This window comes from Pteronotus mesoamericanus, unplaced genomic scaffold, assembly GCF_021234165.1.
Source record: "Pteronotus mesoamericanus isolate MK-2021 breed Mesoamerican mustached bat unplaced genomic scaffold, CSHL_Meso_final contig_24, whole genome shotgun sequence".
NCBI classification, from domain to species: Eukaryota; Metazoa; Chordata; class Mammalia; order Chiroptera; family Mormoopidae; genus Pteronotus; species Pteronotus mesoamericanus.
The window spans coordinates 28357565-28384754 of NW_026555100.1; the positions used below are offsets into that span (position 1 = coordinate 28357565).

A 27190-nucleotide genomic window follows, 5' to 3' on the forward strand; every position below is an offset into this window, starting at 1 on the left:
ACACAAAGTCAGTTTTCATTCAAAAACAAAAAAAGTCAATACTTACATAATCCTTCCTCAGTCAAGTCCACATTAATGATAAAAAACATAAAACCTCGGGCTCCTTCCTTCTGCCCACCAACAAGAGTGTTTACCCATCCTGTAACATTCAACAGAAATAACATGATTGTATGTATGGCCTCTTTTAGGACAGGGAATTTTTTTTTTAAATGTCATATTATATGTTCCCAAAAGATTAGAATGGACCTCTTGCAGAAAAGACTGGAAAAAGAAAACAGAAAAAAGTTCATAAAAGCAATTTCAGATACTGCAGAAGACTCAAGGGATTTTTGCGGGGTTGGAAGATTTCTTCAGGACTCCTCAAGCCAGTTCCCAAATCAAGAGTAGAATACTGTATCTGAGTGTTAGGTAGAGCAAAGCCTGAATTGAGAGGGGCCTTGGAAATCACTTATTGGCTAGATCCTACCACATCCTCTGGTTTGAAGAGTAAGACAGGCAAATAAATAATGAATACTGACATTTCATAGTGATGGGAAAAAATATTCAATGTAAGTTTATACTTTTTAACCTCTTTTTAAATTTAAAAGAAGCACTGCAATATCTTATGAAACATCTAATCTTTACTGTTCAATGCTGAAGGGTAAAATAAATTAGGAAAAACATTTTAAAAATCCAAAGCAAAAAACTAAGCACACTTAACAACCACCATCTCTCCCTCCCATAAACCCTAAACAGTCTCTCATCCAAAACTGTTCTTTCACAGAAAAATATTTAGGAGAAAATGAGAGCCAGGGTAAAAAGATATGGTGTGGTACTATACTCAGAAGCTGGTGCTCAAGAGACTTACCCTTTGATTTAAGTTCTGATAACAGACTTCCAGGACCTTCATGTCCAATGAGATGACCAAGATAATGACCAGGATTTGATTTGTAGTATTTTTGAAGGTCAGGTATGGGAAATGTCACATAAAGATTCCTAATATCCTTAATAGGCACTATTTTATAAATTTTCTGGCGGGGAAAAACAAACAAATCACAAAAGATTAGCTACATACAATTCCCACTGACTGAAATATTTATAAACTATGAAGAATAACTTATTTTAATGGAAGAATTCTAAATTAAGAGACAGTCAACTGCCAAAGAAAATCACACTGACCATAAAGCAACAGTCACCCGGCATCTTTTTTGGTGGGATGTCATTACACTCGGCATCAAGTGCGTGTTTTGTCCCCCAGACCATGCAGCTAAATCCTTCCGGATGTTTGCCATCTGGCACTGCATTCTAGCTTTTACAGTCCTCCAAGGTTATAGCTATCAAAACTACCTTTAGCGTGCACAGATCAGATTATATTGGTATCTTTTGGGTGATATATGTCCCTAATAAATGTGAAATTGATTTGACTTTCCAGATAAATATTAAAAACTATGTAAATAATAAAACCTCCAAACATCTCCATGTACTCTTTGGTAAACTAGGTATATAGGAGGGGGACCCCCAAAAACTCAGAATTATCTCCTGGAGGGCAGGCCTCTTGTAGAACAGGCTTCCCCGGCCAGCTGGGTGTTCTAGGAACCCATCTGTATCAGTGTGCCAGCTGGCGTTGTTGTGAGAGGATGCATTTGGCTTCAGTGAATTTTTTCACTGAACCTGAAGACTCTTTCAACATGTTTGCTCATTTCATGATGAGTGATTTATGAGCACACCTGCCCACACTGCACTGACAGTTTCGCAGTTTTTGACCAAAAATGGCATGCCCCCTGTACCCCACTGTCCCTACTCTCACTCTGAGAGACTTTTTTTTTTGGTTTCCCTGGATGAAAAAAATCTTCAAAGGGAAACAAAAAAAATGGTGGAAGCACTAAAAGGCATCAAAATCAAGGAGTTCAAAAACTGTTTTCAGCAGTGGAAAAAAAAATGTCTTGATAGGTGTATGGCATCAAATGGAGAGTACTTTGAAGGTGTCTGAAGTTTAAACATATAAGAATAAATACACAATTTTTTATAAATTGGTTTTTTTGGGTTCCTCTTCATATAAGTCTATAAATTAAAAAAAAAAACAAAAACAGAAAAACAAAACCAGAAACACATGCACTTACTCTAAGATGTTCTTCTTGGAAAGGGTGTTCAGGGAATTCTGGCAATGGGACATTTTTGTTCTCTACTTCAGAAAATAACTTCACCACAAGATCAGTCAACTCATCTAATGACTCTGTAAGAAAACAGACAAGGAAAATAGAATTTAATCTAATCATAACATATGACAAGTAGTGTTTAGGACCTTAGGGTCATACAGAATCATATCATACACCTCAAACTTACACATGCTGTATGTCAGTTACATCTCAATAAAGCTGAGGTAGGGGGTGGGGAATCTTAGAAATCTCCTTAAAAAACCCCCCAGGACTATTAAAATGGAAACCTAGAATTTAAAACAAAACAAAACAAAACAAAACAAAACTCCTTCAGATAAAATAGAAGCACTCAGTTAAGTCCTACCAGTGCCTATATAGCTTCTAAAGCTGCTAAACAATATTGATAATAATGATTATACCTCACATGTCTGAAAAGTGACTATTTTATCTGATTCCCATGCTAAACCATCAGCTGACAGATGTGACATTCACTTCATAAATAGATACAGTCTGTAACCATTGTTAAAAGTCAAATGCTAGTTTGCAAGTGACTGATTTTATGGGGAAATAGTATAAAATGGTGAAAAGAATCCTGGGTGGGTGGGGATCAGGGGACCTGGATTCTAACCCCAGCTTTACCAAGTAACCATGTCAACTGACTACTTGGACAAACTGGTTAACCACTTCAGGTTCTGTAAAAAAAAGAAAGTTGGTTACAAGTCTCTTCCAAGGTCTAACATCAAATGATTCTTTACTATAATATGCCAAACTCACTCAAAGACTTTTAACCACTGATAAAATTATGTGGCCACTTAAATAAAGTTCTCCTATGTTATTATCTACCTATATTTTTAATAAAGAGTTACACTTACAAAAGTTTATAAAGTTATAACATGTTCACTGCAGCACTGTTTATGACAACAAAAATATGAAATGACATACACATCTATCAATGTGTGGATGTTATGAAACATCTATACATTAGAATTTTATGCAGCCATTAATGAGAAAGAGAACTGTATACACCAATATAGAAATATCTCAAAGATCTTTTAAGTAAAACTTTATAAAACAATGCCATGATATAATCTCATTTAAATTTTAAAAAAATCCTCACCCAGGGACATTTTTTCATTGCTTTTAGAGAGAGGAAGAGAGAGAAACATGGATGTGAGAGAGAAGCATCGACTTGTTGCCTCCTGTATATGCCTGGATGGTGGATCAAACCCGCAAACTAGGCACATGCCCTGACCAGCGATCAAATCTGCAACCTTTTGGTTATGAGAGAATACTCCATCCAACTGAGCCACATTGGCCAAGATTCACTTAATTTTTTAACATACATACACATATGTAAGTATATTAACAAAATTCTACTTTCAAAGTATAAGAAATGCCATAGTAACTTTTTTCTTTTCTTTTTTTTAAATGAAGGTGACTGACTATCTTTAAGAAGGTATAGAGGTCATAGGATGGGATGAGGAAGAAGAACCTGATTTCCATCTTATACCTTTCAGTGTCAGATGAAAATTTTCCCATGTATAGACATTACTATTATTCTAAAAAGGAAAAAATGAAAAAAGGTTATCTTTTTATAAACAAGATAACCACTTACCTTGATTCTGTCTCCTTAAAAATAGGTTACTTATAAATGGTATAAACATTCATCACTTGTTACTGTCAAGAAGCATTTGGATCAAATAAGAAATTTCCCTTGATACTCTATGACCCATTTTGAACTTTTCCATGAACTTTTTAGAGAGCAGTTCATCACTATTTGAGAACTACCTTTATGTAGTATGAAATTCTCTTCTAGGCCTATAAATGCAAGCATTTGAACTGTATTTACAAAACATACACTATTTTTACTTCATTTTTTTTTTGACATGTGTGAAGGACCCCAAAGTGTTTAGAGCCAAATAAAAGGCAGACCAATGGCTGAGTGTTCCATGACAAGTGAATCTGGGAACAGAGCAGGTATTTTTGGAGTGAGAAACACTCCAAAGTATCTGTGTCTGATATAGAGAGACACAGATAGGTCATATGACATGAAACAAGGTGGGCAATGAACAAAGGTTTGTTGACCTGAAGTGCTGATGTCGGTAAAGACCGTTAGAGCAAGGTTCTACCAGGTGTGCCTTGAGAATTTCTAGCCTAAAAGCATAAATTCACAATATAGTTTTTTAAAGGTAAAGCAGCTGTACAATACTAGTCTGTCTTCGCCACTAAGCTGTGAGCTCCCAGAGACCAGAGAACTGGGTCTCATTCACTTTTACATCATCAGGACTTGGCATCCCAGAGTCTATACTTGATAGTTAGCTATTTGCCAAGTGTCCATGTAATTAGCGCTCACACAACTAGAGGGAAGGCCCTGCAGGAGAACAAAGAACCTTCCACAGGGTAACTCTTCCCCTCCTCTTAGAAGGAGGGATAGATCACCTATTAACCCTCTAAGAGACCCTGCTTCCCCTGAACACCTCTGTACTGCGAGGGCAGCTCTCCCAGGCCCCCATCAAGCCTCCTCAGCACAGGAGGTCGGTCACACTGGGAGAGCAAGGCGTATATGATGAGGGAGCTGAAATGTTTCCTTTTAGACACTATTCTGTCACTGGCACTAAAACAAGAACACTGAGGGTGGCACTCGTGTCTGACTGATCTGCTATCATTAACCTGTCCCATAAGTGCTTATTGAAATAATATTTTTTTTCTCAATACGACAGGCAAAAACATAGCTTAAGCATCTATTCTCAGGACTAGGCTCTACATTCTAATGATATTTAACACTCTAGACCTATCTCCATTTAGAAAACACATAGGATTATACTTGCTTTTATTAGCACTCACTTCTTGGACTCATTTTATATCTTAACTCCTACAGCCTAATTAAAATAAATATATATATTATATATATAATTATTTTCTAACTACAAAACTAACATTTGCTAATGGCAGAAAACTTAGAAAAACAAAAGCAAAAAGAAAACAAAAGTCATCCATAATCTCATGATTACAGGATGTAAGAGTAACCACCATTCATAAAGCATTTGCTATGAAGCATCCAGCACTACACTGACTACTTTTTCTACATTATCTCAATTAAACCTTATAACAGGTATGAGGCATCAACTCCATTTTAGAAATGCAAAAACTGAAGTTCATAGAACTGAAGTAAACTTTGTTAGCTCACAGCCACACAAGTGAATAAGTAGTATATTTGGAATTCAAACCCAAGCTCTCGGACTCTAGGGGATGAGTTCTTAACTACTTTCCCACATTATTAAATTTCTGATGTGTGTTTTTGTACTTTCTTTTGTGTCTCCAATTTATATCTATTAGAATTTTTTACATACACAAATGGGATCACATAGCACATAGTATTTTTATAAAGTGCTTTGTTTTCTATTTTGTCCCCAAGCACCATCCCAGGCACTGGGGACAAAGCAATGAACAAAACAGTTTCTATTCTCAAGTAGCTAAGATTCTGATAGGGTAGACAATAATAAACAAAAATTTAATATTTCAGGTGGTAATGAATGTTTTAAGGAAAAATAAAGCAGGAAAGACAGAAAGTGAGAGAAGAAATACTATTTTCTATAAAATGATCTATTATATTGCTTTAATCACTATTTCAACCAATTTCCTATTTTAAACATTTAGGTTGTTTCTAACTTTTCACTAATAAGTACTATATTGACTCCCTCCCCCCTCCAAAAATACTTGTACATCACCTGTTAGGACAACGCCGATTATTTCCTTATGCCCCCGCTTTTTTAAAAAAGATTTTATTTATTTATTTTTAGAAAGAGGAGAAGGGAGGGAGAAAGAGAGGGAGAGAAACATCAGTGTATGGTTGCCTCTCATGCACCCCTTACTGGGGACTTGGCCCGCAACCCAGGCATGTGCCCTGTCTGGGAATCGAACCAGTGACCTTTTGGTTTGCAGGCCGGCACTCAATCCACTGAGCCACACCAGCCAGGGCTCCTTAGATTGAATTTCTAAAAGTAGAAATGTGCATTTTCTCCCCGTGTCCTCCCATTCACAGTATGGACCAGGCAAGGCGCAGGGGCTGAGGTGTATATGTGGTGGGTTTACTCTGCCTCCTCTTTCTCTACAGTCAGGGTAAGAACACAGCCCACAGCCTGTGGTAAGCGCTGGGAAGCCAGTGTGTACTTTTCAAAGGTGATACATCTTGTTAAACTGTCCTCCAGGAAGTATGGAACCATATAAATTATATACACCACCACCAATACAAAAGCATACCTCTAATACAAAAGCATACCTCTCTTCTGTAACGAGTATTACTTACAACAAAACCAAAAACAAAATTATGGTAACTTAATAGGAAGAAACAATGTTACCATTAGTTAATATGCATTTAAAAAAAAATCAAACTTTTGTTGTTTATATTCCAAAGCTTTCCCAGTTTATCACCATCTGCCTTTTAATATTATTTCTAGTTTTCTGAGTTAACAGGTCAAATCTATCAATCTTTTCCTTTATATTTCTTTTCCTTGTTTTATATACTTAGAGTACCTGTGATTAATTTATATTTCCTTCAGGTCTCCACTGAAAATCACATAAGCTCTTTTTTTTACAAGAAGATCATTTTCAAAAGCCTCTGAGCAGATAAAAATTAATCTTATTATGTTCTTCTTCCAAATACTTTGAAAAAGCCCAAAGGGAAAATTTCATTATCCAATTCAATGAAAAAATTTTAAGGATTCTTACCTCGACCTAAAACACAAATAGCCATTAAGTTGGATGAATAATAAGTAGAATGGAATTTCAGTAGCTCTTGTCTTACATCAATGCCTTCTTGGTTTGGTCTAGTCTCTAGAGTATATTTGTTACCTAAAAGGGAGAAAAAACATTCCTTAGAAAAAGCAAAATACGTGGACTTAAAATTTCATACTTATTAAAACATTGCTATAAGGTGAACTTAAAAAACAAGAGTTCAAGCTAACACACATAATGATTAGTCAAATATATTTGAATGCAAGCTGGATAAACAAGACAGTATAGTACAAACTTGTAACATTTTAAACTATAGAAAATATTCCCTTGGGAACTTAAAGTCCTTTATAAAAATTTACTTCTTAAAAACCCTGTGAGATAGTAGGTATTAGGAGCACTTGTAAGATAAAATGAGACCCACATGGCCTTCATTCATACGTACTTTAATTCCCTACAGGCTCCGTAACTAACTGAAGAGTCACTAAGGAATCTTTTTAGAACTTGTCAAGTTACTTGTGGAAATAAATGTACTATTCTTGGCTGAAGCATTAAATCTGTAATATAAATTCTCATGAATTTGATCTAGACTAGTAAAAATAGGCTTCAATGCTATTTTTATAAGTCTCAAGTGATGTACCACTATAAGATCTCTTATGAAATCAAGTAACTAATCAAATTAGAATGAAATATGCAGGTCAAAACAAATGGCCAAAATGTCTACATACAACCTTTTTAATAAAGATCTTGCAATGTGAAGACTGAGAGATGAAATTTCAATGATTGTTGTCTCTCTAAAAATGGCATCTTGACTAGAAATATCCTAAGATCCTACCTAGTATAACTTTTATTATTGTTCCTGCTTAAATGAGCTCCTGTCTTTCATTTGCAGAGATGAAACTATGGCAGAACATATTCTTGATGTAATTTTCCCCTTTGGATTAATATAATAGCTGATGAACTGACACTGGGAGTCCCTTTCACCGAACTGGATATCCAAAGACAGCCACCAGATGGCGACCTCAGACCCGTCTGAGAGCTAGCGGGGAGCCGATTCAGGCACCAGGACGCCTGCATCACCAGATCTAGTTCAGATTGCACCCACGTTCTCATTAACCTTTTCCTAGTTACAAAGCAGTCAAATGTAATCAACTTCACTAGCAGAAGTCAAGTTTCTGGGTTCTTAACTAGTCTTCTCAGTTTCTGACTAAACATCCACTTCAATTCCAGGTCAGCTCTACGTGGGGTCCTGGGACATCCCCTCACTTTTTACAGAGGATTCAGATGTTTTTTAAAGTACCCCAAGCTCAATTCTTCAGGGAAAAAATTATGCTTTTTGCTGGGTAATGGTTTGAAGTTCTCTCATTTTACAGTGAAACCTGAGCATTGATAGTGCTTCCCTTTTCCACTAAATGAAGATTCTAAAAGCCTCTGTTCCAGAGGGACCAGGCTTAGAGCTTAGTCATTTACACTGCCAAGCTCAGATTCTTACCTATTTGGACAAAGAGCAACACACTGGGACACCCAAACTTGGGGTAATTAAGTTTTATTTCAACAGACTATAAATGTGATAATAGAAGTCAGATTTTTTAGTCTAAATGTGATCTGATTCGCCTACTCACAATCTAATCAATATTCTAGTTTTTTAAAAAATCTCAGATCAAAGTTTATGAAGACCAGGATCATGGAATCCATTTAGAATTTAAAATTCTTTCAGGTTAACCAGCTCTAGCTCATTCTGCTTTGATCTGAATGTACCTGACTATCTAACCATTCTAATCTCTTTCTTTTTTTAAAGATACAGAAATTTTAAAATACAGAGATAAAGCAGAAGCATACTCTAAACACACTAAAACATGGATCACTAGCAAAATACTGACAATTATATTAAAATAAGCCAAAAGGCCACAGCAGAATACTATAAAGCAGAGAGAATGAATATTTACATGTAACAGTATGGACAAACTTCACAACTTTAAGGCTGAATGAGAGAAGCTAGACCCAAAGAGTATATACACTGTATCATTTCATTTATATACAAAAACTAATCTGGGTTATGTGAAGGCAGAACAGAGGTTACCTTGGGGGTGGATAGCAACTACAAAACGGTACAAAGAGGGCTGCTGAGGTGCTGGTAATGTTCTGTTCCTTGATTGGATGCTGACTCTGTGCTGAGCTCAGGTTTTGAAAATTCAACGAGTTATACATAAATAACAGTGGTATATTTATTTAGTTGATTCTTCAAACAGCAGCAAAAGTAAAAAACAACAATTTATCAAAACCAACATACCCTTCTGTAAATTTATTATACGTCAACAAAAAGTTAAATGAAAAATGAGCCAAAGGTGCCACTGTCAACAACTATCTGGCTCACCTAAGGTACACAATCTAATGATACTGGATCTCTGGTTAGACAGATAAATAGAGACAACCACATTTGTTCTGAAAAGTAGCTTTTAGCCACAAATAGATACCATTCTACAAATCTACATACTCCTTTGTTTGCTGCCTGGCCGTTTTCAGGCATCCTAATGACGACAGAAAGGAAATGGTCGTCCATTTAGAAGCACACCCCAGAATGGCAGTTCTGTATCCCTAGAAGCTCCTGAGTCAGGAAGAGGAAAAGGTCCTCCGCTATGGCGCCTTGGGGTCAGGACAGGCCCTCTCAATACACTGAGAGACAAACATGGATACCAGGTACACATAGGCCAGAGCCAGGCTTGCTATTGTGTTTATTAAACCCTTTTAATAACAATTCCTTTCTTTTCTAAAACAGGAAAGCTAGCTAGTGGAAGTTCTCAGGAAACAGTCAGATGAGGAAATGAAAGAAAAGGCAGGACATAACACAGAGAATTCCATCATTAGTCTATAAATTACTGAGTGGGCTCTATTACTGTCAGTACTGTGATCCCTGCCCAGGCAGGGAGGTACAGAGGAGCAGTCACAGGCTTTGGTGCTGGTGGAGCTATCATCTAATCCGGGGTAAGCCACGTTCTGGTTGTATGACCTTGAATAAGTTATTTAGGTTCTCTTAGGCTTGATCTTTTATCCTGACATTGGTAGGCTTCCACCAAATTAGGAAAAAAGATACATGTGAAAAAGCATAAGGCAATATTTAACATCCAATAAATAGAATGGAAAGTCTGATGATATCAAGTGCTATTTAGAGACATGGAGAAATGAGAACTCAGACACTGCATGAGGGAGTGCAAACTCTATAGGAAACAATTAGACAGTATCTGCTCAGTCTGAAGATGTACATGTCCTACTATACAGTAATTCCATTCCTAGTACCCTAAGGACCTCTGTGTACAAGGAAACATGTACAAAGAATGCTCACAGCAGCACCGTTCCGTTAACAGGAAAATGATAAACAGTGGTACATAATTCAACTAATTATTCAAATAGTGGCAAAAATAAAAATAAAAAACGTACCAAGGGCACACTCACTGATATGGATAACTCTTAAAAATATAACATAAAAGAAAAAATACAAGTGGCATAGATTACTCACAATAAAATGCCTTTTTTACAAAGTTAAAAAAGCTACACGACATATTGCTTAAAGGTAAATATATGAATAGCAATGTTTTTATAAAAAAGCATGGGAACAATAATCACCAAACTTTGTAAGATAGTGGTTATCTGTCAGAAGCAGAGAGGAAAATGCAATTGGAAAAGTATACATCAGGTGCTCAAACTGTATTTGCAATGTTTATATTTCTTTAAGTAGTGTATAAAGAATAATATGGCAAATGTGTTTGTACTGATCTCTTTTAGGACTGATAATAAATCTGTAAAAATGTTAAAGCATTTAACATAATACTCGATGTATAACAGGAAATAAACACAATAAACAGCAGATACTGCTGCTATGATTTGAATTGTAGAAGGACTCCTGACTTCTGAGTCTGTCATAGAAACTATGGCGGCAAAGTAGGGAAGAAAGCTCAGTAAAAGGTCCAGATGACTCTCCTCTTCCTAAGAATGCATGTACAGAGAACAATGTGAATATGGCCGGGATAACAAATACCAGTTCAGTCTCTAGACACATACTGTCCTAATTTAGGGCTAATTCAGCTGGGTCATTTATATCAAATTAAAATGCTGCTACCAAAATCCTGAATCCTACCTTTCTGCTTCTGACATCATTAGAGTGAGCTCCCAAAGTGGACGCTGACCCACTGAGACGGCCACTCTGAGCGTGCTGGGAGAGAGCACTGGCCTGGTGGATGGGACACTCAGGGTTTCTTGTCCTGGCTCCATCACGTGCTAATTAAGCAACCTTGGAAAAGTCTCCAAATATTTCCAAGGGCTCATTTATTTTATCTGTAAAATAGGGGTAATGTGGATACATGCCTAGTTGTTAAGAGTAAGGGCTCAATCCCTGACTCCATGGTTTCCTAGCTATGGGACATGGGCAAGTTTCTTAACCTCTATAAACCCGTTTCCTTACTTATAAATAAGGAAAAGAGAACCAACGTCAGAGGGCTGCTGTGAGGATTAAATGAAAAATTAATATTAAGGCTCAGTATAGCACCTGAACTTTGTGACTCTTATGAAAACTTCTGATGGATATGAACAGAATTTCGTAAATTATAAAGTTCAGTAAATGCTACTTTTATACTTTCAGGGTAACAGTTTAAATCCTGTTTTAAAATAAGAGTTTATAAACTAAGGTACTAAACGTATATAAATGCTGATTTTCAAGGAAGTAGAATTTATTTTCCTGAAGTCAGCCATCTATTTCTTACATTCTGTGGGAAAGGCTAAATTTGAAGTTTTAAAAATCTGTTTGAGAAACTACAGCTACCTCCAACTGTATGTCTTATAAAGATGTCAGGAAAAGGTCAGCTTTATAGTTATAATCATGAAACTCTTACATGTTCTCTAAAAACCCAAGATTCTGAAGGTTTAGGTTAATGTTAATGGTTAATGTTAATAGTTAGTTACTTGAAATTGTTATATATGGAATATATAAACATATCACATCTTCTTTATCCATTCATCTATTGAACAACTAGGTTGCTTCCATATCTTGGCTATTGTAAATAATGCTGTAATGAACATAGGGGTGCATATATTTTTTTGAATTAGTGTTTTGGTTTTTTTGGCCAGTGGACTTTTTTAAGCTTTTCACCATTGAGTATGATGTTAGCTGTAGGCTTGTCATATACAGCCTTTGTCAAGTTGAGGTTAAGTTCCTTCTATACCCACTTTGTTGAGTTTTTATCATAAGCAGACATGGAATGTTATCAAATGCTTTCTCTGCATCCATTGGGATAATCATATAATTTTCATTCTTGGTTCTGTTTTTGTGATGAATCACATTGTTTTTGGCCAGGGTCATATGGTATATCTATTTTAGTTTTTTGAGGAATGTTCATTCTGTTTTCCATAGGGGCTGCCCCAGTTTTCAGTCCCACCAACAGTGTACAAGGATTCCCTTTTCTCCACATCCTCATCAGCACTTGTTATTTATTGATTTATTGATGATGGCCATTCTGACTGGTGTGACGTAGTATCTCATTGTGGTTTTAATTTGCATTCCTCTGATGATTAGTGACATCAAGCATCTTTTACTATGTCTGTTGGCCATCTGTATGTCTTTGGAGAAATGTCTTTTCATGTCCTCTGCCCATTTTTCAATCAGATTTTTTTCTTTTTGGTCGAGTTGTATGAGTTTCTTATATATTTTGGGTGTATCATTTGTGAGTGCATTCTCCCATTCAGTAGGTGGCTTTGTTTTGTTGAAGGTTTCCCCCCACAGTGCAGAAGCTTTTTAGTTTGATGTAGTCCTATTTGTTTAGTTTTGCTTTTATTCCCTTGCTCAAAGAGATGTACCCAAAAGACATTACTCAGACTGATATCAAATAGTTACTTCCTTTGTTTTCTTCTAGGAGTTTTATGGTTTCAGGCCTTACATTTAAATCTTTAACACAGTTTTGTAAAAATTTTTAGCATTTTAATACAGATCAGCGTGTCTGGTTCATTTCATTTCCTTCGCTGCCAAACCTGGGGGCAGGGACTGCTTCGGTTTCTCTGTCTTCTCTTTGTGATGACCAAGGTGTACAGGGTTCTGCTGCATTAGGCTTTCAACTTTATATTGTCTTCATTTTTCTTGATCTTGACAAATGTGGCATCCTTTTGCCTGGCTGTGAGCAGGAAGTCCTTGATTTCCTCAATTTTGTGGGGCATGGCTACGTGGTGTGAAGAATGGCCAGCACCTTGGATTATACGCCCTATTCCCTATGTACTGCCCAAGAAGCATTTACATTTAACCCATTTTGAGTTTATTTTTCTGTATTCTGTAAGGGAGTGGTCCAGTTACTTTTTTTTTTTTTTTTTGCATGTATCTGTACCAATACCACTTGTTGATGTGACTGTTGTTACTCCAATGTGTATTTTTTACCTCTTTTGTCATAAATTAGTTGACCATATATAAGTGAGGGCTTATTTCTGAACTCTCTATTCTGTTCTATTGATTTATGTGTGTTTTTTGTGCCAGTACCATATTCCTTTGAATATTATTACTTTGTAGCATAGCTTGAGATCAGGAAGTTTGACACTTCAACTTTGTTCTTCTTTCTCAAGATTGCTTTGGCTAGTTGAGATCTTTTGTGATTCTAGTTAACTTTTAGGATTATTTTTTCTAGTTCTGAGAAGAATGACATTAGTATTTTGATAGGAATTGCACTGAAGTTGTGAATTTGTATAGTATGGTCATTAAAACAATATTAATCCTTCCAATCCAATCCTTCCAATCCAATCCTTCCATTTATTTGTGTCCTATTCAATTTCTTTCTTCAATGGCGTACAGTTTTCAGAGTACAGGTCTTTCACTTCCTTGCTTAAGTTTATTTCTAGGGACTTCATTCTTTTAGACATAATTGTAAACGGGACTGTTTTCTTCATTTCTCCTTTTGTTCATTGTGCATGTATAGAAACACAATAGATTTCTTTATATTATTTTGTATCCTGCTACTTTACTGAATTCTATCATTTTTTGGTGGATTCTTTAGGGTTTCCTATATATTATATAGTATGTAATCCACAAATAGAGACAGTTTTACTTCTTCTACTCCTGTTTGGATGCCTTTTCTTTCTTTTTCTGTCTGATTGCGGTGGCTAGGACTTCCAGTACCATGTTAAATAACAGTGCTGAGGGTCAACATCCTTGTTTTGCTCCTGATCTTAAAAGAAAATGGATTTCCCTTTAAGCTTTTCACCATTGAGTATGATGTTAGCTGTGGGCTTGTCATATACAGCCTTTATCAAGTTGAGGTTAAGTTCCTTCTATACCCACTTTGTTGAGTTTTTATCATAAGCAGACATGGAATGTTATCAAATGCTTTCTCTGCATCCATTGGGATAATCATATAATTTTCATTCTTGGTTCTGTTTTTGTGATGAATCACATTGTTTTGTGGATGTTAAACCACCCTTGTATCCCTGGTACAAATTCCACTTGCTTGTAGTGTATGATCCTTTTAAGTTACTGTTGAAATCGGTTTACTAGTATTTTGTTGAGTATTTTGGCATCTATGAAGAACACAATTTTAGTATGTTTCTCTTCTTTTTGGCAGCCCTCGTAAATTATCTTGTGTTTAATGGCTGATCTGAAGGTTTTCTTGAGTATTCTTATGCAGGCAAATATATCATAAGGAAAAAAGCAGTTTTCTTTTGCTTCCTTTCCACCTTTTACATAACACATTCCCCCCCTTAACTTACTGTAATAACTAGCACCTACAGTACAACTGAACAAAAATGTGATTGGAGGGTATTCTTGTTTTGTTTTCGATTTTCAATGGAAATCCTTTTGAAACTTCATTAATCATGATGTTGGACATAGGTTTTTATCAGAGAAAGAGGTTTTTTTCTTTCTTTTGTTTTTTGTTGTTCATGAACGAGTGCTGAGTTTTATTAAATTTTTTTTCTCAGTTTACTTAAATGCCTGCCTATGACTTTTGTTTACTTAAACTGTGGGCTGGGACCCATTCAATAGTAGTAAAGTAAGTTTAATGTACTGGCAGACCAGAATTTTTTAAAAAGAAACCATATAACAGAAGGTACCAGACTACATCCCAAGACGTAAGATAGATATTATTTGGTAAAACTTTTGTTTTAGCTGCTTTCACAAATACACATGTACATGCTCTGCATTGCTAAGTAAAACCTCCTTCTTACTGTGGATTGTTTAAAAAGGTTTTAAAGCCACTGATCTCTACTTTGAAGCACGAAAAACCACTATAAAGGACAAACATCATAAGGTTTTCTTCAAAATAAATAACACAATATTTGGATTTTGCTCATTTAAAAATACCCAGCTTCTCCTGATATTATTATGTAAATATTCAATTCTTTAAAATATTTTACATTATTAATATTAAAATAGTAAACATAATCCCTTTATGGGCAAAATGGCCCACATTCACATGAACATCCAAAGTTACTCAAAAGTAACAGAAATAAATGAAGCACGAATTTCTGACAAGGACTCTTCTGCAAGGATCACTTTCACAACGTTTTCAGAATGTATAATTTCTACAGCTACAGCTTTCATCATATTTTCAAATGTTTCTGACTTTAAAAGTGAAAGAACCTTTACTCCATGAAGTTCAATGTTAGTTTATATTTCTAAAATCAGAAGGTAACTTGGCATTTACACTGCTTCAATCACATTTTCTGCCCTGTTGTATTGGGACTGGCTTATTCATCTCTTAGCTGTTTATATTACTTCATCCTTTGCTGACTAACTGCCTTGCCTTGTTTGTGGTTATAAAAACTAATATGCCCTCAAACCCCACCCATATACAAATGGCCATTCAATGTTTCCCTTTGCCAGTCACTACTGAAACTGCCCTTTAGGACATGTTAAGATTTTTCTTTACTTGTGACAAAGAAGTTATATCATTCACCTTATTCACTAGATTTATTTCTGGAAGATTTGTGGCTGCCACCTGATTATGCTGATTATGATTTTTCACCAGTGAGGCTGTTTAAAAGGCAACTCCCAAAGAGGAGCTCCAACACGTCCTGCACAATGGCAGCATTGTTGGTGTGTCTAACCTACCAAACAGGCTACTTTAAGGAAAGCAGTCACTTGGGTATAATAATTTTGAAAAAAACATTTTTTTAACTCACGTTCCCTTCTTGATATCCCACATACACTGGCATTCTCTAGTAAAGCCACTTTTCAAACAAATCAGCATTGCACAGACATTTTAAAGACCACAGTATTCATCTTAGCAATGATGCTGATATTGAGTGCCAAGTATATAAATCTAAAGCATACAGCATCACTGCTTCTAACTGCAATTTCTAAAACTTCTAATTCTGTAAAAGTATGCTAATCCCCTGGTTGTTACTGGGTATATATATAATAGTATGGTATTCAAACTGAAAGAAAGCTTTCTTTATAGTCTTTTTTAAAAAGTCTCCGAAGTCAACTTACATAATACAGTGGAACCTCGGTTCTTGAACTTAATTTGTTCCAGAAGGCTGTTCAAGAAGCAATTTGTTTAAAAAAAAAAAAATTCATTTTTTTCCCTTTAGAAATACAGTATCAACATGAAAGCATTGCTGGGTTGAAAACCAAAGTTTTGTTTGACAACTGAGATATTTTTTCCACAAACGACCTGGTCAAGAACCAGATTATTCAAGATGGGAGATGTCTGAGAACCAAGGTTTGACTGTAAGCATAAATTTGAAAGTGCACTAAACAATCTATTAGTTATATGTAATTTTATAATCCCAAAGCAGTATTTTTAAAATTATAGCAACCTGTTAACAACAATACATCTGTTAAATGGGATTGGCAGGAATAGATGAGGAAGAGGGAGACTTTTTGTTTTTTACTTTAAATACTTTAGTACCAATTAAATATTTAAACAATTTTAGTAAAAACAAAAACAAAAAAAACCCCGCTGAATTAAAAAAAAAGGGTACAATTATAAAATCAAGACTCTACACTGATTTTTTTTTTAACACCCTGTCATGCCCACCTCTAACCTCCTTCCAGACTGCAGCACTTTGAGAAGCAGAGGCCTTGTGTGTCTTCTGTAGCATTATACCTCCCACAGAGCCATCCCCATAGCTGGATGCTATGCATGTAGATGTTTAGAGGAGAAGGCAATGGGAGCAGGAGGATTCAACAAGCCTTGAAGTGAGCATTAATAATAGCACTTCTGTTTAGAAGTGAAGGGGACCAAAGTTTTGCCACCCTGAAGCTGTCTTCTGGGATATTGTTATTAAGCTGTTTATTAAGAAATAAGACACAGAAGAACTTGTGACCCTTCCCCTTCTTGTCTATGAGATTTAGATGGGAAGGTCTATTCCAAGAAGGGAATTTTGTTTTAGCTTAATTTGAATTAAGTATGGTAAACAGGAGGACTTCAGGCAAGGGCCTGTTAGCTAGATATCTGAAGTCCCATTGTTTCTGAGTTGCCTAGCAAGGGTCTCCCTGCCATGCATGTTACCCCCTTCCTCAACTATCTGTAAACTGCCCCATTCTCACCTCTGAAATATAACACCAATTCCCCCACTTTTCTCTTTTGTCCAAATTATCATATATACTTAATATTGCCTCGGTTTTTTTTTTTTGAAATTTTCATGCTTATGTGACAGCTCTGTATGCGGAAATTATGTTAAATGCATAGGGAAAATAAAATTTTATTTTCTCCTGTTAATTTGTCTTTGTTAACTTGATTATTAGCCCATCTAGAACTTAGTGGGAGAACAAATATAATTTTTTTTAATCCCTATTAGAAAGTAGACTTTAGAAAAGATCCATTATGTTATCCATTTGAAATTCTGGTTAATATCTATTACCAACTCTGTTCACTCCTCTCCGTAAACATTTTGACCCCTGTTTGAACGGGATGGCCAGAGTAAACCCTCTACAGAGCAAATAATTGCTTAGGTCACTCTTACCACAATTTGACAATATCATCCTGAGTATTATATACAGAATCCAATCCCAAGGACCTGATTCTTGTTTGACATTCTTCTTTTGGAATTTCATTGTTATGAAAAAAAAAATTATGGTACATAAAAACAATGGAATACTACGCAGCAGAAAGAAAAAAAGAAGTACTAAACTTTGCGACAGCATGGATGGAACTGGAGAGCATCATTGTTATTGTTTCTAATCTCTGAATTTAATTCTATACTTTGCTACCCAACAAACTCACTTCATATTTGGTCACTATGCTCAATAACCTATCACCTCCTCCATGAAGTCTGTATACTTAAGCTTCAGCTACACCTCAGGTCATGAGTCACAAATATAGGTGCCTACACCGGTACTAGGCAGATACCTTAAATATAGGGGCGTAGTTTAAGAAATAAAAGGAGGTAACGATGACAAAACAACCACTTCTCAGTGCTAGACTGTGCGTTTATAAAAAACGGTGTAGGGAAAAATTAGTTCTGAAATCCTCTATCCTGAACTGTAAAACACAATACTATGCAAAGAGGCCATGGGTTTAAATGAGGTCAAGCAGAACTAAGGCATGAAAGCTGCTGTTGACAAACCTGTTCCAAATTTGCTGAAGGGGTGTTTAGGATTCCCCGTAGCTTTTTCCAACTGAAAGAGTCTCCAAGCATCGTTCATCACATTCTTCTCATGTTCTGAATCAACGGCATTCACCTCTCTGTCTTTGCAACTCTCATCAAACAAGGGGCACAGAAAAAACTGTGCAAACCTAAGGGTGTGAAACATAATTTGAAAACTGTTACTTTTAAAAAACTGGTCTTTAAAAAATGTTTGAAACTTAACAGATAGGAAATATGAAACCTACAGAACCAGAAAAAATGACCCTTGCTACTAAGAAAGAAGGAAATACATTCTAAGTAACAGAAGAAACCTGTAATGCTGGACATATAAGTTTAGGAGTCAATCTACCCCAGAGATGCTATGTAATTAGTGAAAATATAAAAAGATTAACACCCCTGCTTCAGAAACCAATTCCCATGTGTTCTTTCCACACCACCAAACAATCCACCGACACCAGCTGGGTATGCCACAATTCAGCTCAATCATGACACTATCTACCTAAAAATCAGATGCTCAGTCCTATGAGACTCCCCACTTCTGACCCAAATCATATATCCAGGTTGTCACCTAGGCTTCTGACCAACCCTCTGAACAACAGATTGATTGCAGGATTCTACAACTTCCTCCTCAGGTTCAATTAATTTACCAGAGCAGCTCACAGGGCTCAGAGAAATATTTTATTTACTAGATTACTGGTTTATCATAAAAGAATATAATTCAGGAACAGCCAGATAAAAGAGATGCATAGGGCAAGGTATGTTCTCAGAGGAGCCTCCACACACTCTGGGCGCACCTTTCACCAAATCTCCATGTGGTCAAGTGTAGGAGCTCTCCAAATTCTATTCTTTTGAGGTTTTAGGGAGCCTCCGTTACATTGGCATGATTGATTAAATCACTGGCCATTGATGACTGAACTTAATCTCCAGCCCCACTTCTCTCCTTGAAGGTCTAGGGTTGGGACTACAAGTTCCTACTCTCTAATCACACGCTCCCACTCTCAGGTTACGCAGAGGCTTCCCCAAAGTCCTCAAAAACCTAACAAACGACATCCTTATAGCTCTCATCACTTATGAATTTGCAAGCATTTTAGGAGTTACAAGTCAGGATTAGAAAAGAAGACCAAATATATTTCTTATTATAAATCACAGTGTCACAACAGCAAAATCAGGGCAGACTTACAGAGACAGCAGCAATTTATTTGCCAGATTTGCAATTTGGCATATCTATGAAAATCCTTGTTATACGTGGCTAATTCTCCAAAAAAAGGAAAAGGCAGGTGGTAGTTCTTAGGCAAATAAATCTTAAACTTACAGTTTTAGGTGCAATATCACTAAGACTCAGACATTTTAGGACAAACTAAGTGACGTACTTTTAAAAGACTCTATTTGAATTTTTCCCTTTTGGAGAAAAACAAATAAACCTACTCATTAGTGGAAAAAACAGAGTGAAAAACCAATGACATAGTAGTTTGACTAACATAACTATGGGCTGCTATGAAATATTGAGTATTTCAAAATTTTAATAATATGCTTTTATTGAAGCTATTCTTTAATAGTAGTACTAAAGTTCAAGTACAGTACCGTTAATAAATTAACTCTCCTATATCAGTTTGTAATTGAAATCATGATTTCATAGTAAGTTTTAATTAGTAAGTTCTTCTTAAGAAACTTTAGCCTCCATCTTAGAAAAACAAGATCCAGAACTCAGATGAAACCAGGAGTAGTGGGTCTGTCTGAACGGAACTACCATTCTGTGGACCTAAGAGACTCTTGAGACTGTACGTCTGAGCAACTGCACCTCACACAGTTCAGCTGTCAAGGAGGCTGTTATTATTTGATATTTATTTTAAGTACACAGTGAATATAGTACTAAATACTTCACACATACCAATCCAAAGAGCACTCTATCTATCTGTAGTCTACAATCAAGGATATATTAAAACAGAGCTATTTCTGGACATGTAACCTCTTTTACCTACCTCAATATATTCAGGCTGGGAAAAGTGCCTAATAGCCGTATACTGTAGCTGGATAGGCCCACGTAAAGGGTCACGATTATGACACAGTACCATATAAGCAATTTTTTAAAAAGATGCTCTTGTACAAGTGATTTTTCCACTCTGAGTCAAGTAACATATATCCTCCATCATACAGAGATCTTTTGTATGAACATCTGCAGTACCATTGGTAAAGCAGGAAATTAAATTCAGTGTATGATCCCAGGGAACTCATTAATGTTAGTCTTCTGGGAATACATATAAAAGATGACTATACCTCAAAGCTGCTGCCTAAAGATTGAAACATAAGCTAGAATAAGTAAGAAACAGGCTACTCTGACCCAGCCACGTATCCTGAACCCATGCTTTCCCCCTGTTAATATTCTTTGCACTAAGGAAAAAAATCAAACTATTAGGTTTCTTAAAAAAAATAGAATGGCTATTATTAATATAAGTAAGCAAATACCGTTCACAATTACTAACCCTGCAAAGTCAAACCCATCGCAGACCCACTAAAGAGGTTCAGATTACTCCTTGCTAACACAGAAAACTATAAAAATTCACCAAGACAAAATTACACTTTAAACAATGAATCAAATCACTGATATAACAAACAGTTTTAAATTGTTAGTTATATATAAAATTGACCAAGCCCTGGCTGGTGTGGTTCAGCGGACTGAGTGCCAGCCTATGAACCAAAGGATTGCTGGTTCGCCTCCCAGTCAGGGCACATGCCTGGGTTGCGGGCCAGGTCCCCAGGAGGGGGCGCACGAGACACAACCACACATTGATGTTTCCCTCTCTTTCTCCCTCCTTTCACCTCTCTAAAAATAAATAAATAAAATCTTTAAAAAAAAAAAAAGAAAGAAAGAAAGAAAGAAAATTGACCAAGAAATTAAATTGGCATAAGGGAGCTTGCTATAGAAAATACTTTCACAAAATGTCTCCAGGGTTGAAACTGCAGGTCAAAACATTTTATATCTACTAAGTATTCCTGAGAATAGGGTATTTACGTTACAGAATTCTGGAACAGAAATATGTTTGAAAGAGACCCATGGAATTATTACAGTTTATTCTTCATCACCTATTTCATATGTAATACCAGTTAGAATAGCAAGGACTGATGAGAATTTTATGTCAGTAAAACATTCTACAGGCCCACAGGCTGGTTAAAGTCATACCATTATTTTTTCTCTACAACAACGTAAATATTTGAGACCACTTATTATTATTTTTCTTTTTTACAAAACTCAGGGAAAAAAAATACAGATTAAAATACCTTTTGTTAAGTTATAAAACCATGAAGACATCTTTGTAAAAATAGTAATTGTTCCTGTTACTAGTATTAATGTGGTAAGTATACAAGGTTGGATAATTCATAGAGTATTCAGCATTACCTGTCTAGGGCACCTTCTAGGTGTTCATGGGAAACATCAAAATAGTAATTGGTATGCTCTCCACTAGTAAAAGCATTTGAACTTCCTGCATGCTCACTGAGAAACTGGCTGTATTCATTTTCTTTAGGATATTTCTTTGTTCCCAAAAATAGCATATGTTCACAAAAATGACTTAGGCCAGCAATATTTGGAGGATCTGACAATGAACCTGAAAAAGTAGAGAAACATACATATAGGTACATACATAATAAATCATTTTTATGTGGAAAGATATTAAGAACAGGCAAATTAACAGATGATCTGAAACTTCTGTTAGCATGACATCTCCTACCATACAATTAGAGTTAAGCATAGGCTGCTCTAAAATGATATTGTTTAGTTCTAGCCCCATCTTTTGACATTAATTAGTTGGTGACCCTGGGCAGATTTCAACCTCTCTGGGCATTACTTTCCTCGCACAATATGTTGGAGGGCAAGAGTTGAATTCACTGTTCTGTTGTTTTGTGGGTTTCTTTTTTGCAGGAGACAATATAGCATAGTGCTGAGGGCACTGGTTTGGGGGTAAGCAGCTCTGCCAGCTGTGAAACTTGAGACAGATACTTTATCTGTCTTGCTTCAGTCCTTTTTCTCTCTCTATATGTAACTTAGAGGTGTGTGAATAAAAATTAGATGATACTTGCAAAGCATATTGCAGGGTGCTCAGCAATAATTATTTGTTCAACGTATGGTGATTATTACTTAATTTTCTCAATTTTAAAATGCCACTGAGTTAAATAAAAGCTTTCCAGAGGGGGGGAAAAATGCCTCACTAAATGTACATTAGCTAAGAAGCAACCTGAGTAAAGCAGCATTAAATATGGAAGAAATGTACACACAAGAATCTAGGAAATATAATATCTCCTAGTGTACCAAAAGTTTACAGAAGTGAAAGCATTGGAACTGTTTCAATAAAGGATGGGAATGGATGTCCTTGCTGCTAGGCCACCGCAGCTGGGAACCTAACAAGATACTCTTGATAAATGTAAAACTACTTGATTTAGGCAACTGCAGATTACCAATAGCTGTACAAACATGTATATATAGGGCTACTGTACAAAGTAAGGTACATTAAACTGACAATGTTAGGTAGGTCTTTATTTGAACAAATATGGAAAGTTCTAATAAATGTCAGTATTAGGTCAATGAAACTGAACAAAGCTTAATTCACAATTTTAAATTGTACCTATGTGTACATCAAGTGCTGCTGAAGACTTATCTGTGGTGGGATCGCTGATGAGCAGTACTTTGATGCCATTGGCCAGTTCTAGCCCACGATATTCTCGCTTATCTTCTGGAGATTTGATAATGTGATTTTCTAGTCTCTTGATAGCTGGATTATTCATTTTGCTGTAGGTCTTTTTTTGGAAACTTAAAAGAAAAAAGTTAACTGTTAGTCTGTGGTGTTTTTTTAAAAGAACAAAGTAACATCAAGCAAATCTATACAGTGCATCACCAGATTAAAAATACATATCTGGAGGAAACTTTACAGCCTATCTACAGAGTATAATTCCACTCCTCCCACCCTCGTACCCATCATTCTTTCAGGGAGGTGCTAACAATACTGTTTTCACAGGGCCATATTTAGGACAGCACACGGACGGGCATTTGAGACAGAACGGGTTGGACCATGAGTTGGTCAATGTGCTGACCTAGTATAGTTTTCAATTACCAATAACTGCTTTCCACATACTTCAGAGGCGTCTGCTAAAGTAAATAAGGTGAGAGGTGTAAGAATTATTATTAGGTCATCAAAAACATTGGTCAACCTGATGATATTCAAAGATAGGGCAGATCTAGAACTCATCAGTCTGGTATGTACATGCTTAGAACATAGGGAACAACCTCCAACGAGGGAAAATCCTGTTAAGTCTTAATACAAAATAAGAGACCTGGGGTGTCCTATGAGTCATGGCAACAAAAGCAGGAAACATAAAAACAAACAAAGTTGGAAGGACCTCAAGTAATTTGTGTAGTCTGGTGCAGAGGTGAGTGCCAGGGCAGGAACAAGGGCAGGGATCTTAGCAGAGATGTTAAACTGTCTTCCAAACGAGTTCCCTCCCTTCTCTCACAGACCTCTCCTTTCTTCCCTAAGAAAGCTAGAGCTACAGTGATGGAAAAGGACTATCAGCAGAGTCCTGAGGACTACAGCCATGCAGGGATTATTAGTGTCGTGATGGGATTTCCACAGTCTGGGGTATGTATGTTTTTGACACTAAGAGTGGGTGTTATTTCTGTCTATGTTGGGAACTGCTTAAGAGAGGAAAACTAAGCCTGCTATTATTAGCATGTCAATATACTAATCAAGTAAAGCCAAAAACCTATCTGAAACTATAGAGGAAAAATGACCCTTTGTTAACACATCTGCTTCTCACCTGGGAGAAAAAAGAAATGGATCTGACTGCTCCTTAAAGACTGACAGACATCCGGATTTAAAAGTAAATCAGAGTGGACATAAATAGACATACAATTATATTGGATCAAAGCTTTATTTTTTTGTGTTAAAATCTCTGGAGATTAATAGAGGGAAAACTCCAGTTTCCTTTTATCATAAAAACTTCTTTTCTAAAATCTGTAACTATTCTTCTGAGTAAGAATCGATAAAGTAAAGAGGTTTGTTTGCTCCTATTAAGACTGTCCCTGATGTTTTCTTTTGAAGAGAATATTTGGAATATTAAAGATCAGTAGTATAAGTCATACTAAAGGTACAATACTGGTTTTTAAAAACCAGATAGTACTTCACAGAGACACTGTTAATAGTCATGTCCTATTTATAGTAAAAGTTTCTTGAAAAAAAAAATAATACTAACATTTTTGAAATGTAGGCTCACTGTTGGAAAATTCAAAAGCAATTTGGAAGTGAAAAGGCATTATAAACAACTCCTTTCTATTTCATAAGCCATAAATCACTTTTAAGATCAATGTCAAAGGCAGATGGAAATATCTGAGTGCAAAGTCTTAAAAAGTGATATTTTGTGGTTAAAAAAAAAAATCGCAAGGTAACTGAATATGGTCCATCTAAGCCTCCAAAGACAGGTTAAGGTATTTCTCCAAGGATAATCTGTTTGGACTACAGCAATTGCCTTCAATACATAGCTGGTTACTAAAACCCTAATTTGGATCGAATATAAAGTACTTTTTTAAAAAATGAGCTCTAACCTAGTGGCAACATTAAGAGTAAATAAGCCATCAGACAGCCTCCATTAAGAGGCTGCAGAAGAGCAGCATTAAAAAGGTGGGTAGCTCAGTTGGTTAGAGCACTATCCCCATATGCCGAGGTTGCAGGTTCAATCCCTGTCAAAGCACATGTGAGAATCATCCAACGAACGCATAATAAGTGGAACAACAAATCAATGTTTCTTTCTTGCTCCCCTTCCCCTGGGAGGCTCTATTAGAGGAAGGGAGGGGGTGAGGATTCTGATGATGAATTCCACTCAGTGGGAGCAAAAACTATAGGCTATTTTGGCTTCGTTGCCATTGGTTACACCCAAAGCCCTCTACTGTCCTTTCCCCACTGGTTTGATTAAGGGAACCAAAAGTTACGAGTGATTAAAATGTAATAATGATGATTCTGACGCTGATGGTGGAGCTCTGACCCACAACTGTAGTGAGAAGATGAAATACAGCTCACTTTGGTAGGACAAATTGTCTTATTCTGTGGGAGGTGAAAAATTCACTATAATTAAGATAACCACCCTCAACTATAGGCTACATTCTGTACTTTTTTCAGAGTTCAATTTCTCTTGTTTGGATTTTCATTTTCATAAAGGAAAAAATATGATCAGAGGCATTATATAACTCATTTGGGCACTGAAGCTATCTATGCCTGATTAATATCCCTGGTGTGGCTAAGAATAAAGAGATAGATTTATTCTACAAATCAAACATAAAAATTAGTCCAGCTACTTTTAGACATTTGTATACAAGATCGAGGACAACTACAAATTCCCAAGCTGGCAATGCTCCCAAATCATGTATTATAACTACTTGAGGAAACAAAAGGCAAATGAAATAATAGCAACATTTTCAAACAAGACACTTCCCAGCAATCCATATTCAATAGGCACAGGCTGGCTTTACCTCTAGCATATCTATCAACGTATCCTGTAACAAGCTGATTCTCACCTTCTGGGGAACTGAAGGAAATGATCTGGAACTCCTCCTCTGACAATGAATTCATCAACAGCTTGCCTGTCTCTGTATTTATACTCACGAGATCACATGTCTATCCATCTCACCTCATTAGCATAAAGCCTTCAAAAGTAATTTTATTTATTGCAAATGTTCTCCAATATGCACCAAACAAAGAGCAAGAAGCAAGCATTCTAATTTTTAGATGACAAGCTAGTGCTAAATAAAATGCTTTACCAGACATTTACTTGGTATTTTTAACCTGTCAAAGTCAAAATCTTAGAAGCGATAAAATTACTTTCAACTTCAGGGACATAACCATACATTGGAAACTTCACCGTAAGACACAAAATTGTCAGTGTTCAGCATTCTAATAAAATTGAAGAGATTTAGTAATTACAGCATTATTCTGTAATTTTGTTCAGAATTTAAAACAATGACTAAAAACATAGAAGGTAAAACCTGGACGAGCCATTAGATGTTATCTAGTTCTTTGCAGTTCATGGACTAGCAACTCTGACTTTTCTTCTTTGGGAGCTTGTCAAAATGTAAAATATCAGAAACCACCAGAGACCTACTTAGCCGAAATCTGCATTTTAACAAGATCCCCAGATGGGCTACTTCCCTATCTTATTCATAAGGAAACTGAAGCTCAGGGACCTGAACTCACTTGTACAAGATCATACAGCAAAGAGTTACAATTAGAATTCAGTTCTTAGCTGTGCCCACCCCAGTAACCCCATATCCAAACAAGTATTTAAGGAGGTCTATTAAGATCCAGACACTATACCACACATGCTGGCTACAAAGATGAGTATGCCACAGCCCTTACTCTGAAGGAATCCAGTCTAGTGACAGATAGGAAAACAAGTCATCTTTTAACTGCGGTGCCATTATAGTTGTCAGGGCACTATAGGAGTAATGAAAGGGGGCCACCTAACTTTCTGGGAGGGAAGAGAGGAAAGAGAGTGAGTGAAAGCATGCCAAATAAAAGGAAGGGAATATCTGAGCAAACAACTGGTGGTGAGGAAAAAAAAACACAAGGCATAAAGTGGAAATACAAAAGCTTGATGTTAACAGACGTACAACCAGAACCTCCACTGAGAGACCCTAGACTTCTACCTTGACATATAAAGGCCTGAACTGCAGGTCTGCAAAAACGAATTCCCAAGTAGGTCATTTCCAAATTCTCATACCAAGAAGAAAT

General features: G+C 36.2%; 1 protein-coding gene and 2 pseudogenes across 2 annotated transcripts in view; all 3 read right to left on the reverse strand.

The window, feature by feature from the left end:
* The window catches only part of IDE (insulin degrading enzyme), a 92300-nt gene that overhangs the window by 35672 nt on the left and 29438 nt on the right, over positions 1-27190 (reverse strand). For both annotated transcript variants that reach the window (XM_054572860.1, XM_054572859.1), the window contains exons 2-8: positions 23039-23223; positions 21817-22024; positions 18402-18571; positions 6864-6986; positions 2100-2212; positions 848-1010; positions 47-139 (exon numbers count right to left, since the gene is read on the reverse strand). In XM_054572860.1, the coding sequence (XP_054428835.1) occupies positions 47-139; positions 848-1010; positions 2100-2212; positions 6864-6986; positions 18402-18571; positions 21817-22024; positions 23039-23223 (1055 nt within the window). The remainder of the gene's footprint in view (positions 1-46; positions 140-847; positions 1011-2099; positions 2213-6863; positions 6987-18401; positions 18572-21816; positions 22025-23038; positions 23224-27190) is intronic.
* Positions 6158-6296, reverse strand: LOC129070069 (uncharacterized; annotated as a pseudogene).
* Positions 12844-13187, reverse strand: LOC129070020 (60S ribosomal protein L38-like; annotated as a pseudogene).